General features: G+C 47.2%; 1 protein-coding gene across 1 annotated transcript; it reads left to right on the forward strand.

Annotated features, from left to right (window-relative positions):
- Positions 1-6,261: 6,261 nt before the first annotated feature.
- On the forward strand, positions 6,262-18,209 carry LOC141107692 (E3 ubiquitin/ISG15 ligase TRIM25-like). The gene is made up of 2 exons (XM_073598596.1): positions 6,262-6,412; positions 14,988-18,209. Exon 2 carries the CDS (start codon positions 14,990-14,992, stop codon positions 16,766-16,768), a length of 1,779 nt encoding a protein of 592 aa, XP_073454697.1. The 5' UTR covers positions 6,262-6,412; positions 14,988-14,989; the 3' UTR covers positions 16,769-18,209.
- Positions 18,210-18,768: the final 559 nt, after the last annotated feature.

Below are 18,768 nucleotides of genomic sequence, written 5' to 3' on the forward strand. Positions count from 1 at the left end.
TAGCTGCCTGACTGTGGTACTAATAGGATCAAAAGAACACCAGCAATTTTCTTCAGGTAGCTGTATTTACTGTAACAAGACAAGCCTGCCTGTCAGTAAGAAGATAACAGAAACGGATCTAGCTGAACACTGTGAGCAGGACGCACCCCACTAGCTTGTAGGTTTAGCTGAACACTGTGAGGTGGACGCACCCCACTAACTTGTAGGTTTAGCTGAACACTGTGAGCAGGACGCACCCCACTAACTTGTAGGTTTAGCAGAACACTGTGAGCAGGACGCACTGCACTAACTGTAAATAGTCTAGCTGCCTGACTGTGGTACTAATAGGATCAAAAGAACACCAGCAATTTTCTTCAGGTAGCTGTATTTACTGTAACAAGACAAGCCTGCCTGTTAGTAAGAAGATAACAGAAACGGATCTAGCTGAACACTGTGAGCAGGACGCACCCCACTAGCTTGTAGGTTTAGCTGAACACTGTGAGGTGGAAGCACCCCACTAACTTGTAGGTTTAGCTGAACACTGTGAGCAGGACGCACCCCACTTACTTGTAGGTTTAGCAGAACACTGTGGGCAGGACGCACTGCACTAACTGTAAATAGTCTAGCTGCCTGACTGTGGTACCTATAGGATCAAAAGAACACCAGTAATTTTCTTTAAAATACTGTAACAAGACAAGCCTGCCTGTCAGTAAGAAGATAACAGGAACGGATCTAGCTGAACACTGTGAGCAGGACGCACTGCACTAAATGTAAATAGTCTAGCTGCCTGACTGTGGTACTAATAGGATCAAAAGAACACCAGTAATTTTCTTCAAAATACTGTAACAAGACAAGCCTGCCTGTCAGTAGGAATATAACAGGAACGGATCTAGCTGAACACTGTGAGCAGGACGCACTGCACTAAATGTAAATAGTCTAGAAGATAACAGGAACGGATCTAGCTAAACTGAATACAGTGTATATATATATATATGCAACACCTGGGATGCATATATATACACAATACACTTTAAGTGCAGCTAACTGACTGACTGTCCTGCCTAATCTAGCTAACTCAAATGAAATGACACTGTCTCTCTCTCTCTCTAAGCACACCGGAACACACTGCACAGGGCCGCCGTGCAGGCGGCCTTATATAGTGTGGGGCGTGTACTAAATCCCCTGAGCCATAATTGGCCAAAGCCTCCTTGGCTTTGGCCAATTATGGCTCTCTGTTAAGGCGGCGCTGTGATTGGCCAAGCATGCGGGTCATAGTGCATGCTTGGCCAATCATCAGCAAGCAATGCACTGCAATGCCGCAGTGAATTATGGGCCGTGACGCGCCACACGAATTTGGCGCGAACGGCCCATATCGTTCGCAATTCGGCGAACGATCGAACAGCCGATGTTCGAGTCGAACATGGGTTCGACTCGAACACGAAGCTCATCCCTAATATATATATAGTTTTGGATCGAATGGCTGTCACACCCCCTGGTATTGTAATCAGTATTTATACTTCCACTACTTCCTGCCGGCTCAGATCATGTGACCCAACAAAGGGGTTAATCCCTGAAACATGTAGTCTGTTACCGGCTGAGTTCCAGCATTATTCCACAACCCAGTCCTTTCAATTATTCTGTGGTCTCATGACTGATTTCAGCCTGCCTGCGATTGCTACTGACGTTTGTCTGTATAGATCTGTACACAAGCCACTGGTGTGTTTAGGGTTGCCACTTGTACGGGATTCACCCGTATAGTTTGGAATCATGCGTCCAGGTTTCAGACCTCTTGAAACCCGGACATATTATTCAGACCAGACTATGGCTGGCCAACAGGGTTACTGGCTGCAGATGTGTAAGCCAAGAGTGTGTGTTACACTCTTTTACACCGCCCAAAGCCAGTATTAACAATTCCACTGCCCCCCCCCCCCCCCCACACACACACACACACACACACACACACACACACACACACACGGGAGAGGAGAGAGGGCTTGATCTGCACCTCTTCCACCCACCCCTACCCCTCTGTCTGCCCACACGCCCATCCCTGGTGCTGTGGCTCAGAAAAGGAAAGTGGGGTTGGGAAATTTGAAGTCCAGTATCTGGATGAGAGGTGCTGACTGCCAAGGGGTGAATGAGCTCACCATCCATCCCTGTGTGTGTGTAACTGAAGTCTCCCCCCTTCTCTATCCTGTCTCTGAGTGCGTATACTAAGGTAAATCAGGGTGCTCAGAGCACTCATTACATCAGAGTTCCCCTTTACACCAAAGGCCACAGTGTTCCACCTTAGATCAGAGTCCTTTCCGTAGAGAGTTCTCAGTGTCCCCCCTTAAATCAGGGTTCCCAGAGTTCTCCCTTACATAAGAGTCTGCACAGTCCCTCCTTACAGTGTAAGGAAACTCTGCGAGTTCAGATGTAAAAGGGGAACTCTGTGAACTCTGATGTAAAGGGGGACTCTTGTGATTAATTTCATATGATTAGAAATGTTATTTAAATTGGAAACTATACAGTATTTATAGTTTATACTATAAAAAAAATAAAATAATAACAATTGCTGTGCACCGCTAAAGTGTTCGGGTTTGACTTGAAGAAAAGGTGGCAACCCTAGGTGTGTTCCTGTTCCTTCAGGCAGGATCGTACAGTCCTGTAGGGCTCTGTCTCTCCACCCCTCCTCGATCATCGGGAACGGAGTGTGCCCTTCCTGGAAACAAGCAACTGGTAACTGGTATGTTCTTGTTCCCTCAGCCAAGATTGCATAGCCTTGCGCGTCTCTGTATCTCCATCAGGAACAGAGTGTACCTTTCCTGAGCTGAGAATTCACATCCTGAAACACTCAGTTCCACCTCCACCTCTCCTTTTTGGCATCTGACAGTTTGAGAGTGGGAGTTCCAGCTACACCAGTGGCTCTCAACTTCTGTCATCAGGGCCCACTAACAGGCCAGATTTTAAGTATTATTTTGGGGAGATGCAGACTCGAAAACTGCAATCACTGAGCAGCAAATTATATCACCTGTGATGTATTTCAGTTATCTTGCAAACCTGGCCTGTTAGTGGGCCCTGAGGACAGGCGTTGAGAACATCACCAGGGTTTGCCACAGCCATCCATCCCTCGGGGCAGGGCTTTTTTTCTCAGAGAATAGGTGCAGGAACTCCGCCTTTCAGAGTTAGCCCATGTCTCTGCTCCTACCCACCTCCAAGCACCGTTACTTGGTTCCACCCCCTACCCACTTCCCAATACTGCCCATTTTAGAAAATACAGAACCAAGTAACATTTGTGGTACTAAGTAATTTGGATATAATTTGTTAATGGTAACAAGAAAAGCAGTAAAAAAGATCCCCTGCAGCCACCAATAGACCCCCCTCCCCCCCCCCCCAGCAACAATGGAGCACCTGCAAAAAATACCCCCTTCCAGCAACAATAGACCCCCAGCAGTAACAACAGATCCCCCCCTTGCATAGACAGCATGAATAGACCCTCCAGCAGCCAGCTAAAAAAGACTGCTCCCTCAACAGTAAATCATGCCCAACAACAACTGATCCCTCCCAGCAACAATAGATCACCCGCCAGCAACAACAGACAAATAGATTGCTTCCAGAGACAATAGGTCCCCCAGCAGCAACAACAGACCTCCCCAACAACAATAAACCCCTGCAAAAAAATAGCACCTCCAGTAACAATAGATCCCCCAGCAGCTAGCATCAATAGACACTGTAACATAATCCAGCATCCCTTGCCATTACATACATTCAGTGCTGAAGGTGCCGGAACGGTGCCCCCCCCCCGTTCCCGCTGAAAAAATGCCCTGCCTCCGGGTCTGCAGAGGATGACTTGCCAGCCGTGAATTACTGTGCTATCTAGGCACTTTCCACTCAATCCTTTGGCTTAAAGCGGAGTTCGACACAAAAATGGAACTTCCACTTTTCGGAACCCCCCCCCCCCCTCCGGTGTCACATTTGGCACCTTTCAGGGGAGAGGGGGGTGCAGATACCTGTCTAAGACAGGTATTTGCACCCACTTCCGGCATAGACTCCCATGGGAGTCTATGCCTCTTCCTGTCCCTCCGCGCTGTCTCCTGGGAAACACACAGCTCCCAGGAGAGAGCGGGGACGAGTTACGACGCGCAGCGCAATTCGCGCATGCGCAGTAGGGAACCGGGAAGTGAAGCTGCAATGCTTCACTCCCTGATTCCCTCACCTAGGATGGCGGCGGCAGCTGCCGAGAGTCGAGCGAGTGATCGGCGTTGGCTGCCGACATCGCTGGACCCTGGGACAGGTAAGTGGCCATTTATTAAAAGTCAGCAGCTGCATTATTTGTAGCTGCTGGTTTTTAATATTTTTTTTTAGGTGGACTCCCTCTTTAAGTTTATGAATGGATACAATTGATATTAAATATTGATACTTTTGACTTCACTCATCTTGTGTTTTAATATACTGGAACAGTGCTCCTTGTGTTGGAATTTCTTTGTTTCTCATTTGGTCTTGCAAGTTTTGGAGCAGCGGCCAGATCTATACATTTTATAGACATTTGTTTTTTACAGGCACCCTTGTTCACAACTATGTGCCTGGCTCCTTGGTCAGTTACTGTATATTCAAAAAACATCTCAGATTGGCACCTGATGCAGCCTCTCACCTTCAGCCCCCCGTTCACATAAACAAACCTAAAACGAACCACAATGACATACAGCAGCTATGCACTATAACCCAGATAGTAGGCAAAAAGCAAATATATAACCAAAAAAACTGCAGCGCTATTGAAATGAACTAATGATAATAAAAAGTGATAATTAATATAGCTGACATATTAAAGTGCATCAATGCAAAAAATCCAAAATAGTGAACCGTACAAATCAGTGAGAATAATTAATTGAAAAAAAGTCCAGTATATCAATAATGCACAAAATATTCATATGATGATATATTTAAATAAGTGATATCAGGTCATAAGAAATCTTGGTGCACTGATTTGATTTGATAATATCGCCATCTTGTGGCTAAAAAATATATAGCGTCTTTAATGTTTATATGAAAGATATATAAAGAAAAAAGAAGGGAATTTGGAACAACATGCTTCTATACACTGCCAGTATAAGTAGTGGACAGAAACTTCACAAGTCGTCTGTCAGTAACATTTATCGGACTTAAATAAGGAGGGGCGAATCCAAGTTTCTCTTTTTTAAAATGGCACTTTTCTTACAAAACAATGAGCTTAAAACAAAGGAAAATATATATAATATATATATATATTTTTGCACGGATGCAGACATAATAATATATCTATCATGATCTAATAAGGAAAACATGTTATACCATAATATCAAATCAAATCAGTGCACCAAGATTTCTTATGAACTGATGTCACTTATTTAAATATATCATCATATGAATATTTTATGCATTATTGATATATTGGACTTTTTTTCAATTAATTATTGTCATTGATTTGTACGGTTCACTATTTTGGATTTTTGCACTAATGCACTTTAATATGTCAGCTATATTAATTATCACTTTTTATTATCATTGGTTTATTTCAATAGCCCTGCACTTTTTTTGTTATATGTTAAAGAAATGGAGCTGAATACAATTTTGGAATAAATTTATGAAGAAAGATTATTTATTTGCAAAATTTGATAACAGAAAATAAGAAAAACGTAGGATTTTATTTTTCGAATTCTCTGTAATTTTTCATTAATATGCAAAACAATAAAAAAAAAAATCCTCCCCCCAGTGGTGATTAAATTCCACCAAAAGAAAGTTCTGTGTGAAAAAAATGATATAAATATGATTTGGGTCCAGTGTTGTATGACTGGGTAATTGTCATTCAAAGTGTGACAGCGCTGAGATCTGAGAATTGTCCTGGGCAGGAAGGGGGTGGGGAGTGTCCGGTAGTGAAGGGGTTAAAGCGAGGACACTCCCCCCTAATGGCGGGAATGTTCGGTATAAATTGTATTCTTAGTGATTTCTGTGTGTATAGTAGGAGGGTCTGATAAAGACAAAGTTTGTATTTTTACATATTTTGGTTATACATATAAAAATTGTATACATTGTATTTATATTTCATATACTTGTACTAGTTTTTATTTTGGACAAATCCTGTATTTGATACATGATGTATTTATTAAACCTTGTGGCGTAGTATAATACAGGTTTATATGGGGATGTAATACTGATAATCTTCCACTAGATGGCGGAGTACTTATAAAGAGGAGAGATAGGGGCCACCCTGAGGATTAGTTCCTCTTTGTTTGGAGAGGAAGGAAGTCTTCTGGCGACCATATTGGTTGTGGAAAGGAAGTTCTCCGGTGGCTATTTTGGATGTGGTTTGGCCCTGGATCAGCATATATGGACCTATTCCTCTCATCTGTAGAACCATTTATATGGGAGAAGTCACACCCGGGGGGGTATAGGAGGTTGGAATACCCCAAGTGAGGTAGGTGCCCCCTTTAAGTTCTCTGCAGATTGTAGGGAAAGCGATGATTGGATGACAGGAGCAGGAAATGAGATTTCTGGGGACTTTCACTGCACAGACAATATACATTATATTGGCAAACGTATTGGGACACCTGCCTTTACACACACATGAACTTTAATGACATCCCAGTCTTAGCCCGTAGGGTTCAATATTGAGTTGGTCCACCCTTTGCAGCTATAACAGCTTCAACTCTTCTGGGAAGGTTGTCCATAAGGTTTAGGAGTGTGTCTATGGGAATATTTGACCATTCTTCCAGAAGCGCATTTCTGAGGTCAGGCACTGATGTTGGAAGACGAAGCCTGGCTCACAGTTTCCGCTCTAATTCATCCCAAAGGTGTTCTGTAGGGTTGAGGTCAGGACTCTGTGCAGGCCAGTCAAGTTCCTCCACCCCAAACTCGCTCAGCCATATCTTTATGGACCTTGCTTTGTACACTGGTGTGTAGTCATGTTGGAACAGGAAGGAGCCATCCCCAAACTGTTCCCACAAATGTCTTGGTATGCTGACGCCTTAAGGCCCCTTTCACACGATCGGACCGTTCAGGTCGGCCTGTCAGTTTTGACGGGGGACCTGAACGGGCGCTCCATGTTAGCCTATGGAGCGACAGATGTCAGCGGAGACATGTCCGCTGACATCCGACCTGGTCCGATCTGCAAACAGCAGACGGATGGCCCTACGTCCGGATCCGTCGCTATCGGATTGGGTAAGATCTGATGAAAATGGACATGCTGTCCGTTTTCATCCGATCTCTCCATAGGCAGCAGCGGTGCCTGACAAGCCCCTCCCCGCTCAGTGAGCAGAGAGGGACCTGTCATCCGCCGGCTCAGCGAAGAGATCTGCCGCTGAGCCGGCGGATCGAGGCGGGCTTCGTGGAAGCGGAGTACGCCTTGTGTGAATGAGGCCTAAGAGTTTGCCTTACTAGAACTAAGGGGCCAAGCCCAACCCCTGAAAAACAACCCCACACCATAATCCCCTCTCCACCAAATGATTTGGACCAGTGCACAAAGCAAGGTCCATAAAGACATGGAGGGGCAAGTTTGGGGTGGAGGAACTTGACTGGCAGGGGGACTGCTGGGAGTTGTAGTTCTGTATTGTCTGTGTGCTGCTGTTTGAACACAGGAACTGCTGTGAAGGGGGTCCAGTGGTGGGACAGAAGAGCAGGGGGTACAGCGGTGGGGCAGATGTTAAAGGAGGTGGATTGGTGGGACAGATGAGCAGGGGGTTACAGTGTTTGGGCAGAAGAGTAAGGGGTACAGAGGTGGGGCAGATGTAGAGGGGGCCACAGTGGCGAGGCAGAACAGAAAGGAGGTATATTGGTGGGACAGATGAGTAGGGGGTACAGAGGTGGGGCAGATGTGCAGAGGAGAAAGGAGGTGCATCGGTGGAACACATGGAGCAGGGGGTTACAGTGGTGGGGCAGAAGAGCAGGGGGAACAGAGGTGGGGCAGATGAGCAGGGGGTTACAGTGGGGGGACAGAAAAGCAGGGGGTTACAGTGGTAGGGCAGATGAGAAAGGGGGTACATTGGATTGGGCAGATGCGCAGGGAGTTACCGTGGTGGGACAGAAGTGCAGGGTGGTAGAGAGGTGGGACAGATGTGCAGTGTAATACAGTGGTGGGGCACATTTGCTGGGGGGTACAGTGGTGGGAGAGATGAGCAGGGGGTACAGTGGTGAAACAGATTTGCAGGGGGGACAGTGATCTGAGGTGTGAAGGTGCAGGAATTGGGGCTGTCCTGAGGTGTGAAGGTGTAGAAATTTGGGCTGATCTGAGGCGTGAAGGCGCAGGAATTGGGGCTGACCTGAGGTGTTCAGGTGTAGGAATTTGGGCTGATCTGAGGTGTGAAGGTGCATGAATTGGGGCTGATCTGGGGTGTGAAGGTGCATGAATTGGAGCTGATCTGAGGTGTGAAGGTGCATGAATTGGAGCTGATCTGAGGTGTGAAGGTGCATGAATTGGAGCTGATCTGAGGTGTGAAGGTGCAGGAATTGGAGCTGATCTGAGGTGTGAAGGTGCATGAATTTGGGCTGATCTGGGGTGTGAAGGTGCATGAATTTGGGCTGATCTGGGGTGTGAAGGTGCATGAATTTGGGCTGATCTGGGGTGTGAAGGTGCATGAATTTGGGCTGATCTGGGGTGTGAAGGTGCATGAATTTGGGCTGATCTGGGGTGTGAAGGTGCATGAATTTGGGCTGATCTGGGGTGTGAAGGTGCATGAATTTGGGCTGATCTGAGTTGTGAGGGTGCAGGAATTGGGGCTCATCAGAGGTGTGAAGGTGCAGGAATTGGGGCTGATCTGAGGTGTGAAGGTGTATGAACTGGGGCTGATCTGAGGTGTGAGGGTGCATGAACTGGGGCTGATCTGAGGTGTGAAGGTGCATGAATTGGGGCTGATCTGAGGTGTGAGGGTGCATGAACTGGGGCTGATCTGAGGTGTGAAGGTGCATGAATTGGGGCTGATCTGAGGTGTGAAGGTGCGTGAATTGGGGCTGATCTGAGGCGTGAAGGAGTTACAGTGGTGGGACAGAAGTGCAGGGTGGTAGAGAGGTGGGACAGATGTGCAGTGTAATACAGTGGTGGGGCACATTTGCTGGGGGTTACAGTGGTGGGGCAGATGTGCAGGGGGGGTACAATGGTGGGAGAGATGAGCAGGGGGTACAGTGGTGAAACAGATTTGCAGGGGGGACAGTGATCTGAGGTGTGAAGGTGCATGAATTGGGGCTGATCTGAGGTGTGAAGGTGTAGAAATTTGGGCTGATCTGAGGCGTGAAGGTGCAGGAATTGGGGCTGACCTGAGGTGTGAAGTGGCAGGAATTGGGGCTGACCTGAGGTGTGAAGGTGCAGGAATTGGGGCTGACCTCATGTGTTCAGGTGTAGGAATTGGGGCTGACCTGAGGTGTTCAGGTGTAGGAATTTGGGCTGATCTGAGGTGTGAAGGTGCAGGAATTGAGGCTGATCTGAGGTGTGAGGGTGCAGGAATTGGGGCTGATCTGAGGTGTGAAGGTGCAGGAATTGGGGCTGACCTGAGGTGTTCAGGTGTAGGAATTTGGGCTGATCTGAGGTGTGAAGGTGCAGGAATTGGAGCTGATCTGAGGTGTGAAGGTGCAGGAATTGGGGCTGACCTGATGTGTTCAGGTGTAGGAATTGGGGCTGACCTGAGATGTTCAGGTGTAGGAATTTGGGCTGATCTGAGGTGTGAAGGTGCAGGAATTGAGGCTGATCTGAGGTGTGAGGGTGCAGGAATTGGGGCTGATCTGAGGTGTGAAGGTGCATGAATTGGGGCTGATCTGGGGTGTGAAGGTGCATGAATTGGAGCTGATCTGAGGTGTGAAGGTGCATGAATTGGAGCTGATCTGAGGTGTGAAGGTGCATGAATTGGAGCTGATCTGAGGTGTGAAGGTGCATGAATTGGAGCTGATCTGAGGTGTGAAGGTGTATGAATTTGGGCTGATCTGGGGTGTGAAGGTGCATGAATTTGGGCTGATCTGGGGTGTGAAGGTGCATGAATTTGGGCTGATCTGGGGTGTGAAGGTGCATGAATTTGGGCTGATCTGGGGTGTGAAGGTGCATGAATTTGGGCTGATCTGAGTTGTGAGGGTGCAGGAATTAGTGCTGATCTGAGTTGTGAAGGTGCAGGAATTGGGGCTCATCAGAGGTGTGAAGGTGCAGGAATTGGGGCTGATCTGAGGTGTGAAGGTGTATGAACTGGGGCTGATCTGAGGTGTGAAGGTGCATGAATTGGGGCTGATCTGAGGTGTGAGGGTGCATGAACTGGGGCTGATCTGAGGTGTGAAGGTGCATGAATTGGGGCTGATCTGAGGTGTGAAGGTGCGTGAATTGGGGCTGATCTGAGGCGTGAAGGAGTTACAGTGGTGGGACAGAAGTGCAGGGTGGTAGAAAGGTGGGACAGATGTGCAGTGTAATACAGTGGTGGGGCACATTTGCTGGGGGTTACAGTGGTGGGGCAGATGTGCAGGGGGGGTACAATGGTGGGAGAGATGAGCAGGGGGTACAGTGGTGAAACAGATTTGCAGGGGTGACAGTGATCTGAGGTGTGAAGGTGCATGAATTGGGGCTGATCTGAGGTGTGAAGGTGTAGAAATTTGGGCTGATCTGAGGCGTGAAGGTGCAGGAATTGGGGCTGACCTGAGGTGTGAAGTGGCAGGAATTGGGGCTGACCTGAGGTGTGAAGGTGCAGGAATTGGGGCTGACCTGATGTGTTCAGGTGTAGGAATTGGGGCTGACCTGAGGTGTTCAGGTGTAGGAATTTGGGCTGATCTGAGGTGTGAAGGTGCAGGAATTGAGGCTGATCTGAGGTGTGAGGGTGCAGGAATTGGGGCTGATCTGAGGTGTGAAGGTGCAGGAATTGGGGCTGACCTGAGGTGTGAAGGTGCAGGAATTGGGGCTGATTTGAGGTGTAAAGGTGCATGAACTGGGGCTGATCTGAGGTGTGAAGGTGCATGAATTTGGGCTGATCTGGGGCGTGAAGGTGCATGAATTGGGGCTGATCTGAGTTGTGAAGGTGCAGGAATTAGTGCTGATCTGGGGTGTGAAGGTGCAGGAATTGAGGCTGATCTGAGGTGTGAAGGTGCGTGAACTGGGGCTGATCTGAGGTGTGAAGGTGCGTGAACTGGGGCTGATCTGAGGTGTGAAGGTGCGTGAACTGGGGCTGATCTGAGGTGTGAAGGTGCGTGAACTGGGGCTGATCTGAGGTGTGAAGGTGCGTGAACTGGGGCTGATCTCAGGTGTGAAGGTGCGTGAACTGGGGCTGATCTCAGGTGTGAAGGTGCGTGAACTGGGGCTGATCTGAGGTGTGAAGGTGTAGGAATTGGGGCTGATCTGAGGTGTGAAGGTGCGTGAACTGGGGCTGATCTGAGGTGTGAAGGTGCGTGAACTGGGGCTGATCTGAGGTGTGAAGGTGCGTGAACTGGGGCTGATCTGAGGTGTGAAGGTGCGTGAACTGGGGCTGATCTGAGGTGTGAAGGTGCAGGAATTGGGGCTGATCTGAGGTGTGAAGGTGCAGGAATTGGGGCTGATCTGAGGTGTGAAGGTGCAGGAATTGGGGCTGATCTGAGGTGTGAAGGTGCAGGAATTGGGGCTGATCTGAGGTGTGAAGGTGCAGGAATTGGGGCTGATCTGAGGTGTGAAGGTGCAGGAATTTGGGCTGATCTGAGGTGTGAAGGTGCAGGAATTTGGGCTGATCTGAGGTGTGAAGGTGCAGGAATTGGGGCTGATCTGAGGTGTGAAGGTCCATGAATTGAGGTTGTTCTGAGGCGTGAGAGTGCAGGATATTAATTTCTCACTACTGCTCAAGTGCTATACAGAATATACTAAAAAATCCTTTTCGTGATTGAGAGTGAGAAGTTTACATTTTTTTGTTATAAAACCGAAATGCTCAACTTCTTTGAAAACATTTTTCAGCACACTGTTCTCAAAAGGTTGCCTTTTAAAGAGGAGAGAAAAAAAGGGGAGATAGAGTGGAGGGAGTAGAAAGAAAGAGGAAGGAGGAAAAAAGGGGGGGGCAAAGAAGGCAGGTGTGAGGGAGGAAGAAAAAAGGAGGGACTGAAGAAAAGGGGAGAGAGTGTGTGTGTGTGTGTGTGTGTGTGTGTGTGTGGGGGGGGGGTTGTTCTGTGTGCAGAAGGCTCACTCACCAAGCATGCCCCCTTCCTCTCGGGCTGAATCCCCTGTAGGCCTCTATAGCAGCCATTGTTTCAGATATCCCACCCAGCTTCTCACATACACTTCTCACAGCAGGTGTTGCATGCAGGGGGTTGGAGTGTGGGCGGACACAAATAGGAGGTGAAGTGTGGGATTGGACAGATGGTAGTGTGAGGGAGGGGCTAGGAGAGTAGTGACAGGATGGGACACTGAGCACTTACACCCCGAGTAAGATGTCTCTTCCAGTGTCGGCGTCAGGCAGAGTCCCACTATCTGCCCTTAGAAATGACTGAGGGAGTCTGAGCGAGGCAGACCAGAGATTAGAAATGACTGAGGGAGTCGGAGCAAGGCAGAGCAGAGATTAGAAATCAGTGAGGGGTGTCAGAGCGAGGCAGAGCAGAGATTAGAAATGACTGAGGGAGTCGGAGCAAGGCAGAGCAGAGATTAGAAATGACTGAGGGAGTTGGAGCAATGCAGAGCAGAGTTTCGAAAAGACTGAAGGAGTCGAAGCAGAGCAGAGCTTAGAAGCGAGGGAGTCGGAGCGAGGCAGAGCAGAGATTAGAAATGACTGAAGGAGTCGGAGGGAGGCAAAGAAGAGATTAGAAATGAGTGAGGGTTGTCTGAGCGAGGCAGAGGAGAGATTGGAAATGACTGAGGGAGTCGGAGTGAGGCAGAGATCAGGAACCAGCCATCTGTACCTCCAAAAAGAGATAAAAAAAGTGTCACAGCTCCTACCCCCTCTGTGGCCCCATTGGCGGGCAGCGAGCGCTTATGGTAGCACCGGCTCTGGTGTCGCCACTCTGGTGGGTGTCACCCAGTGTGATCCATACCCCCATAGCGACGCCACTGCTGTCTGGATACTGGGACTGTTAGGACTTGTAGTTCCCTATTGGCTGCTGCTTGGACATTAGGTCTGCTGGGGGTTGTAGTTCTGTATTAGTTATGAGCTGCTGTCTGGACACTGGGACTTCTGGAAGTTGTAGTGCTCCCCTGACATGCAGTGCAGTCTTTGCTGGAGCGGTTGGAGCCCCTGGATTGGTATTGGTGGGACTTGTTATATTTGTTCCCCATTCTGGTCCAAAGTCTGAACTTCTTTTGTCTGGAGAATCCTGTAATGTGACCCTGAGAGTGTCATAGGATCCCGAGGGGGAGGGGTCCATCTATTATCATTCAGAATTAGTAATAATAATAATAATAATAATCTGCAGTATACAATGTAATAATCGGGAGTATACAATGTAATAGTAATAATCATGAATATACTATACACCTTGATATAAATTTCTCCCGTCTTTGCTACATTGATGTCTCCTCCGCTCCCCTGGCCCTCTGTATGAAATCTCCCATTTCTCTTGTATCTGTATTTTAAGAGTAGATTTCTCCTTCTTTTAGTATGATTGGGGGAGGTGATGTTATCTGCTTGTCTTGTGTGAAGTGTTAGCTCTTGCCCCTCTTTGTCCTTTTATCAGTTTCTGATTGGTTTACTGACAAACCCCTCCCCACCTCATATCCCTATACTTAGAGCAGCCTTTGGGGGTGGACACCTTGCTGTCTGGGGGCATTGGTACTCTTGCAACGCCAGTTGTTGCCCTCAGTGTGGTATTTCAGTAGAAGTGTCCTGGCACTATAACCTGCCACTTTATTCAAGGCACAAAGAAGGCGACATCTACAGGCAGTGATCCTGTCAGTCTACATATGGACCTGTATTTCCCCACCCAGCCTATCCCTTAACAGTCAGAATTCTGTTCTCTTCTCTCCTCAGACTCCCATTCCTGCACCCCTCTCCTCCACCCCATAGATTATATATTTACCCCCACTCCTGCCCTCTCCAAATTACTGCACTTATCACCTCCTGCTATTTCTATTCCCACAGTACCTCCAGAATTCTGGGGCATATACACTAATATAAATCTCACTCCCATCTGACTTCTCTCACCCTTTTCCTTCTGACATCAGGGGATATTTTCCCCAATCCTGGCCCTCTCCCATCTAATTTTCACCCCCCACAAACCCATCATCCTTGTTCTTTTGGCAGGGATTGCAATCCAAACATTCTAATTTGTATCTCGCTGTTCCCAAGAACCAGTCCCCAATTCTCATGTGCCCCCTGGAATACCTGCTCTATCTGTAACAAGCCTACCTCTGTCCATGACCTTTTCATCTCCATGTCCCTTACCCTACTTGCTGTTACTGAAACCTGCCTTCAGGAATCTGACTCTCCCTCTCCAGACCTCCACAAGACTCACTCAGGGGGGTGGAATCCTATCCCCACAAAGCACTTCCATAGTTCTTTTTTCACCTCCATCTCAATAACTCCTCTCTTTTAAATTTCGCTGTAATTATCTTTTTTCTCCTCCAATTTCTCTAAGGATTGCTGTGATTTATCTGGCTTCCTAGAAAACTTCTCTGCCTGGCTACCCTATCTTTCTCTCCTCTGAAATACTCACTATAATTCCTGGTGACTTCAACAGCCTTTTTAATGCTAACCCTCTCCCAGACACCTCAGACTAAGATCACCTTCTGATACAATGGACACGCTCCTACTCACTCTGACGACAACACCCTTGATCTCCAACACCCCTTTTATGCTTTATAATCACAATCTTATCAGATTCACAATCACCCTGTCTTCATCCGCCTATCCTTCCAACCAGCAAACACTTAACCGCAGAACACTTCAACCCTTCTCTTCTCTATTCCGCTACTGGCCACCTCTAACCCTTTTCCTACCCTAACCTGGCCACTTCTGTCTACACCAGCTCTCTCTACTCCTAACTGGAAACACCTAGTTGTTTACACCCTTACTCACCCTATGTAGGAATGTACAGATCTGGTCAAATTGTTTAATGAGACTTATATATCCCTATTTTTCTTTCAGTGATGGCGTCTGCTGATCTGAGAAAGGACCTGGAATGTTCCATCTGTCTGAAAATGTATAAATATCCTGTAACGTTAAAATGTGGACACAGCTTCTGCCGGGACTGTATTGGTCGTGTGCTGGATACACAGGAGAGGTCTGGAGGTTATTCCTGTCCTGAATGTAGAAGAATATTCAAGAAACATCCAGTCCTTCAGAAGAACATTACTCTGTGTAAGATATCAGAAACCCTCCGGACTACACAGGGTGATCAGGACAAAACCGGGATCTTCTGTACTCACTGTATTCACATTCCTATACCTGCTGTGAAATTATGTCTGCATTGTGAAGCTTCTCTGTGTGACAATCACCTGAGAGTCCACAGCAAGTCACCAGAACACATCTTATGTGACCCCACCACTTCCTTGGAGAACAGGAAATGCTCCATCCATAAGAAGGTCCTGGAGTATTACTGCTCTGAGGACTCCACCTGTATCTGTGTGTCCTGCAGGCTGGATGGAGAACATCAGGGACACCAGGTGGAGAACCTGGATGAGACCTCTGAGAAGAAGAAGAAGAAACTGAGGAAAGTTCTGCAGAAACTGACGAGAGAGCGAGAGAAGACTGATAAAAGAGTCCAGAGTCTGCAGGAACACAGGAGGAAAATACAAGGAAAAGCAGATGGTGAAACAGAGAGAGTCACTGCCCTGTTCAGAGACCTCAGGAGACGTCTGGAAGACTTGGAGAAGAAAGTCCTGAGGGAGATCTCCATGAAGGCAATGCTGATCTTCATCTCTGTGTTTGACGTGATCCGGGAGCTAAAAATAAAGGAGGAGGAGCTGTCCAGGAAGATGGGTGACATTGAGAAGCTGTGTAACATGACAGATCCACTGACTGTCCTACAGGAATCAGACACAAGTGACTTGTGTGATACTGAGGATGGAGATTATGAGGACAGAGGGAGATATGATGTTCTCCTCCATGATGGAGGGGATCTGGATGTGGCTGGAATCTCATACACATTACACACAGGTTTATCTGATATCATGTCTGGGGTAAATGCAGAGACATGTACAGGCACACATGTCTATCCACCTTCTAATACAAAGGGCAACGGTCACATCAATGCTGAACCATCCAGGAAACGCCTCAAACTCACCCCCACCGTACAACGCTCCCACCACCAGGCTGGAAGACCAAATATTGAGGCTGTACAGCAAACATGGGGGTGGTTGGGTGTTACAGACATATTACTGGATGTGAGTACAGCTGGTAATGATCTACGTATCTCAGATGACAGGAAAACTGCATCCAGGTCAGATAAGTGCCAGAATCACCCAGAAACATCAGAGAGATTTGAGTGTCCTCAGGTGATAAGCAGTCAGAGTTTCTCCTCAGGGACACATTACTGGGAGGTGGATGTTGGGGGTGCAGTGTACTGGAGAGTCGGGATGTGTTACCCCAGTATAGACAGGGGGGGAGAGCAGTCAGTGATTGGATATAATAAGAAGTCCTGGTGTTTGGAGGGGAAGTGGATTTGTTCTAACCAGTACTCTGTAATACATGACAGTAATAGGGTCCCATTACCCGCCAATGTCCCCAGTAACAGAGTCAGGATAGATCTGGATTATGAGGCCGGGCGGATCTCCTTTTATGATCTGTGTGACCCGATTCGACACCTGCACACCTTCATCACCACCTTCACTGAGCCCCTCCATGCTGGGATATGGTTAAGGGGAGGTATGAGTTGTGTAAAAATCTTAGGGGAATCTGATGTAAGAAATCTGGCCAGAGACTGGTGACATCACAGGGTGGAGAATCTGGTGAAATATTCAGCCAATAGAAAAAAGCAGAGGACAAGATTTATGTATAAAGCTGCAGGTTCCGGGGCCAGCATCTTCATCCTAAACCTCACTCCCCTACCTAGTGTGTCACTGACCAGGAACAGGCATGCAGGAGGGCAAAGTGTTCAGACCTCACTGGCTGCATGCTTGTTCTGGGTCAGTAACACACTAGGTAGTGTATTAGGAATGGGGTGACAGCCTGCAGCCTTTAACTTTATAGTGTATCTATAGCTAAAATGTGTTTTTGTTCAGTTTTGCATGGTGTGGGGAAGGATTAGAACCCCTGTCATGTTTTTAGTGATTTTTGTAGCTCCGTTAGAGAGATTCCTGTCTCATTTCCTGTCTGAAGTGAGGGGAACTCTCCAACAGTAAAATAATTTTCTTTAGTAGATTAGGGGAAGGCTAGAACGCCTGTCAGAGTTTTTTTTTTTTTTTCTGTCTGTGTCCCTGTTGTAGATCTTCCTTCATTTCCTGCCTAATAAAATGTTGTCACCAGGACAGGAAGTGAGGGGTAATATCTCTAATAAAGCCCCAGATAGCAGTAAAAACCTGACAAGGGTTCTAATCCCCCCCACTCCATTCAAAACTAGAACAATTGCTTTGTTTAGACACCTCTGTGATCCTTACTGCCGGTTCACACTGAGGCAGCACAACTTGCATCGCGACAGCAGCGGCGACTTGCAAAACGACTTCTATATAGAAGTCAATGCAAGTCACCGCCAAAGTAGTACAGGAACCTTTTTCTAAGTCGAAGCGAATTGAGTCGCTCCTATTAGAACGGTTCCATTATACAGAACGAAACGTGACGCCTGACAAGTCGTCCCAGTGTGAACCGGCTCTTATGGAGCCAAGCAATTGTTACATTTCTTCTATGGCCCTATTTATCTGATAAAGAGAAATAATTATCATATGATTTACTAATGATAAACTGACATGACTAAGTGCTTATGTGCTAATGTTAGGTTCTTTCTATTAAAACAGGATCTCTGTCTAGAATTACTTTACAGAAAGATGTTATTAGAACAAATTGTTGTTCTCTGGATCCTTGGAAGGTCTTGTTGGGGAACATAGAGACAGTTGGTCTCCTTCTACAATGAGGGATTTGAGAAAAATGGAGGTGGGACACGCTGATAAGGTGTTCAGAGATAACAGAAATAATGTCTTTTGTAATGAATGATGTGCTGCTTGTACAAATTCTTCAGTGAATGATTTCATCTGTAAAATGTTGATGTTTGGTACGGTCCTCCATGACAACTGTCCAGGATCAGAGAGTAAAAGCCTCCCGTTTGATGAAGAGGTCAGATCCTTGGGTCACCAGCCTTGTCTTCATCTCTCTGCTTTCTAATCTTTACTTTTACTTTGTAACTCTTCTCTTCTAAATAAACTTCCAGAACCTTCACCAGGATCAGAGGTTGTTATTTCTATATCACATTCCACAAGAACTTTGTAATAGCGATAGAACACATCCATCATTTTATTGGGACACACAAGGCTTCCTATGGTCAAGATTGTCCTACAAAGCTCATTTTCTATATATAATGTAACGGGGTGGGAGATATATTTGTCCCAGGTTCATGCTGTACACCGATTGCTGTGCTGTGTAGTGAGCCTATTTGGGCTCAATGAGGGGTAACAATAGAGGCTTCTTACCACGTGATCAGCTGTGACCAATCACAGCTGATCATCACATGAACCAGGAAGTGCCGGTAAACGGCATTCCTCGGTTCCCGCTGACAGGGAGAGCCCATCTGCGGCTCTCCCTGTCAGAGGGGGGGGGGCTGTGCTGATAATCAGCAAACTGATTATCAGCACAGCCCCCATCAAATGTACCAATAAGCTGCCAATCGGTGCCCAGTAAGTGCCACATCATAACCCCCTGCCAATGCCCAGCATTAACACCTGTCAGTACCTGCCCAATCAGTGCCATCTATTAGTGTCCATCAGTGCCCATCAATTCT

This window comes from Aquarana catesbeiana, linkage group LG09 (assembly GCF_042186555.1).
Source record: "Aquarana catesbeiana isolate 2022-GZ linkage group LG09, ASM4218655v1, whole genome shotgun sequence".
In the NCBI taxonomy this organism is placed as follows: domain Eukaryota; kingdom Metazoa; phylum Chordata; class Amphibia; order Anura; family Ranidae; genus Aquarana; species Aquarana catesbeiana.

Bases quoted from the DNA above. Each gene is read 5' to 3' on its own strand.
- LOC141107692 (XM_073598596.1), top strand. From the start codon at position 14,990: ATGGCGTCTGCTGATCTGAGAAAGGACCTGGAATGTTCCATCTGTCTG.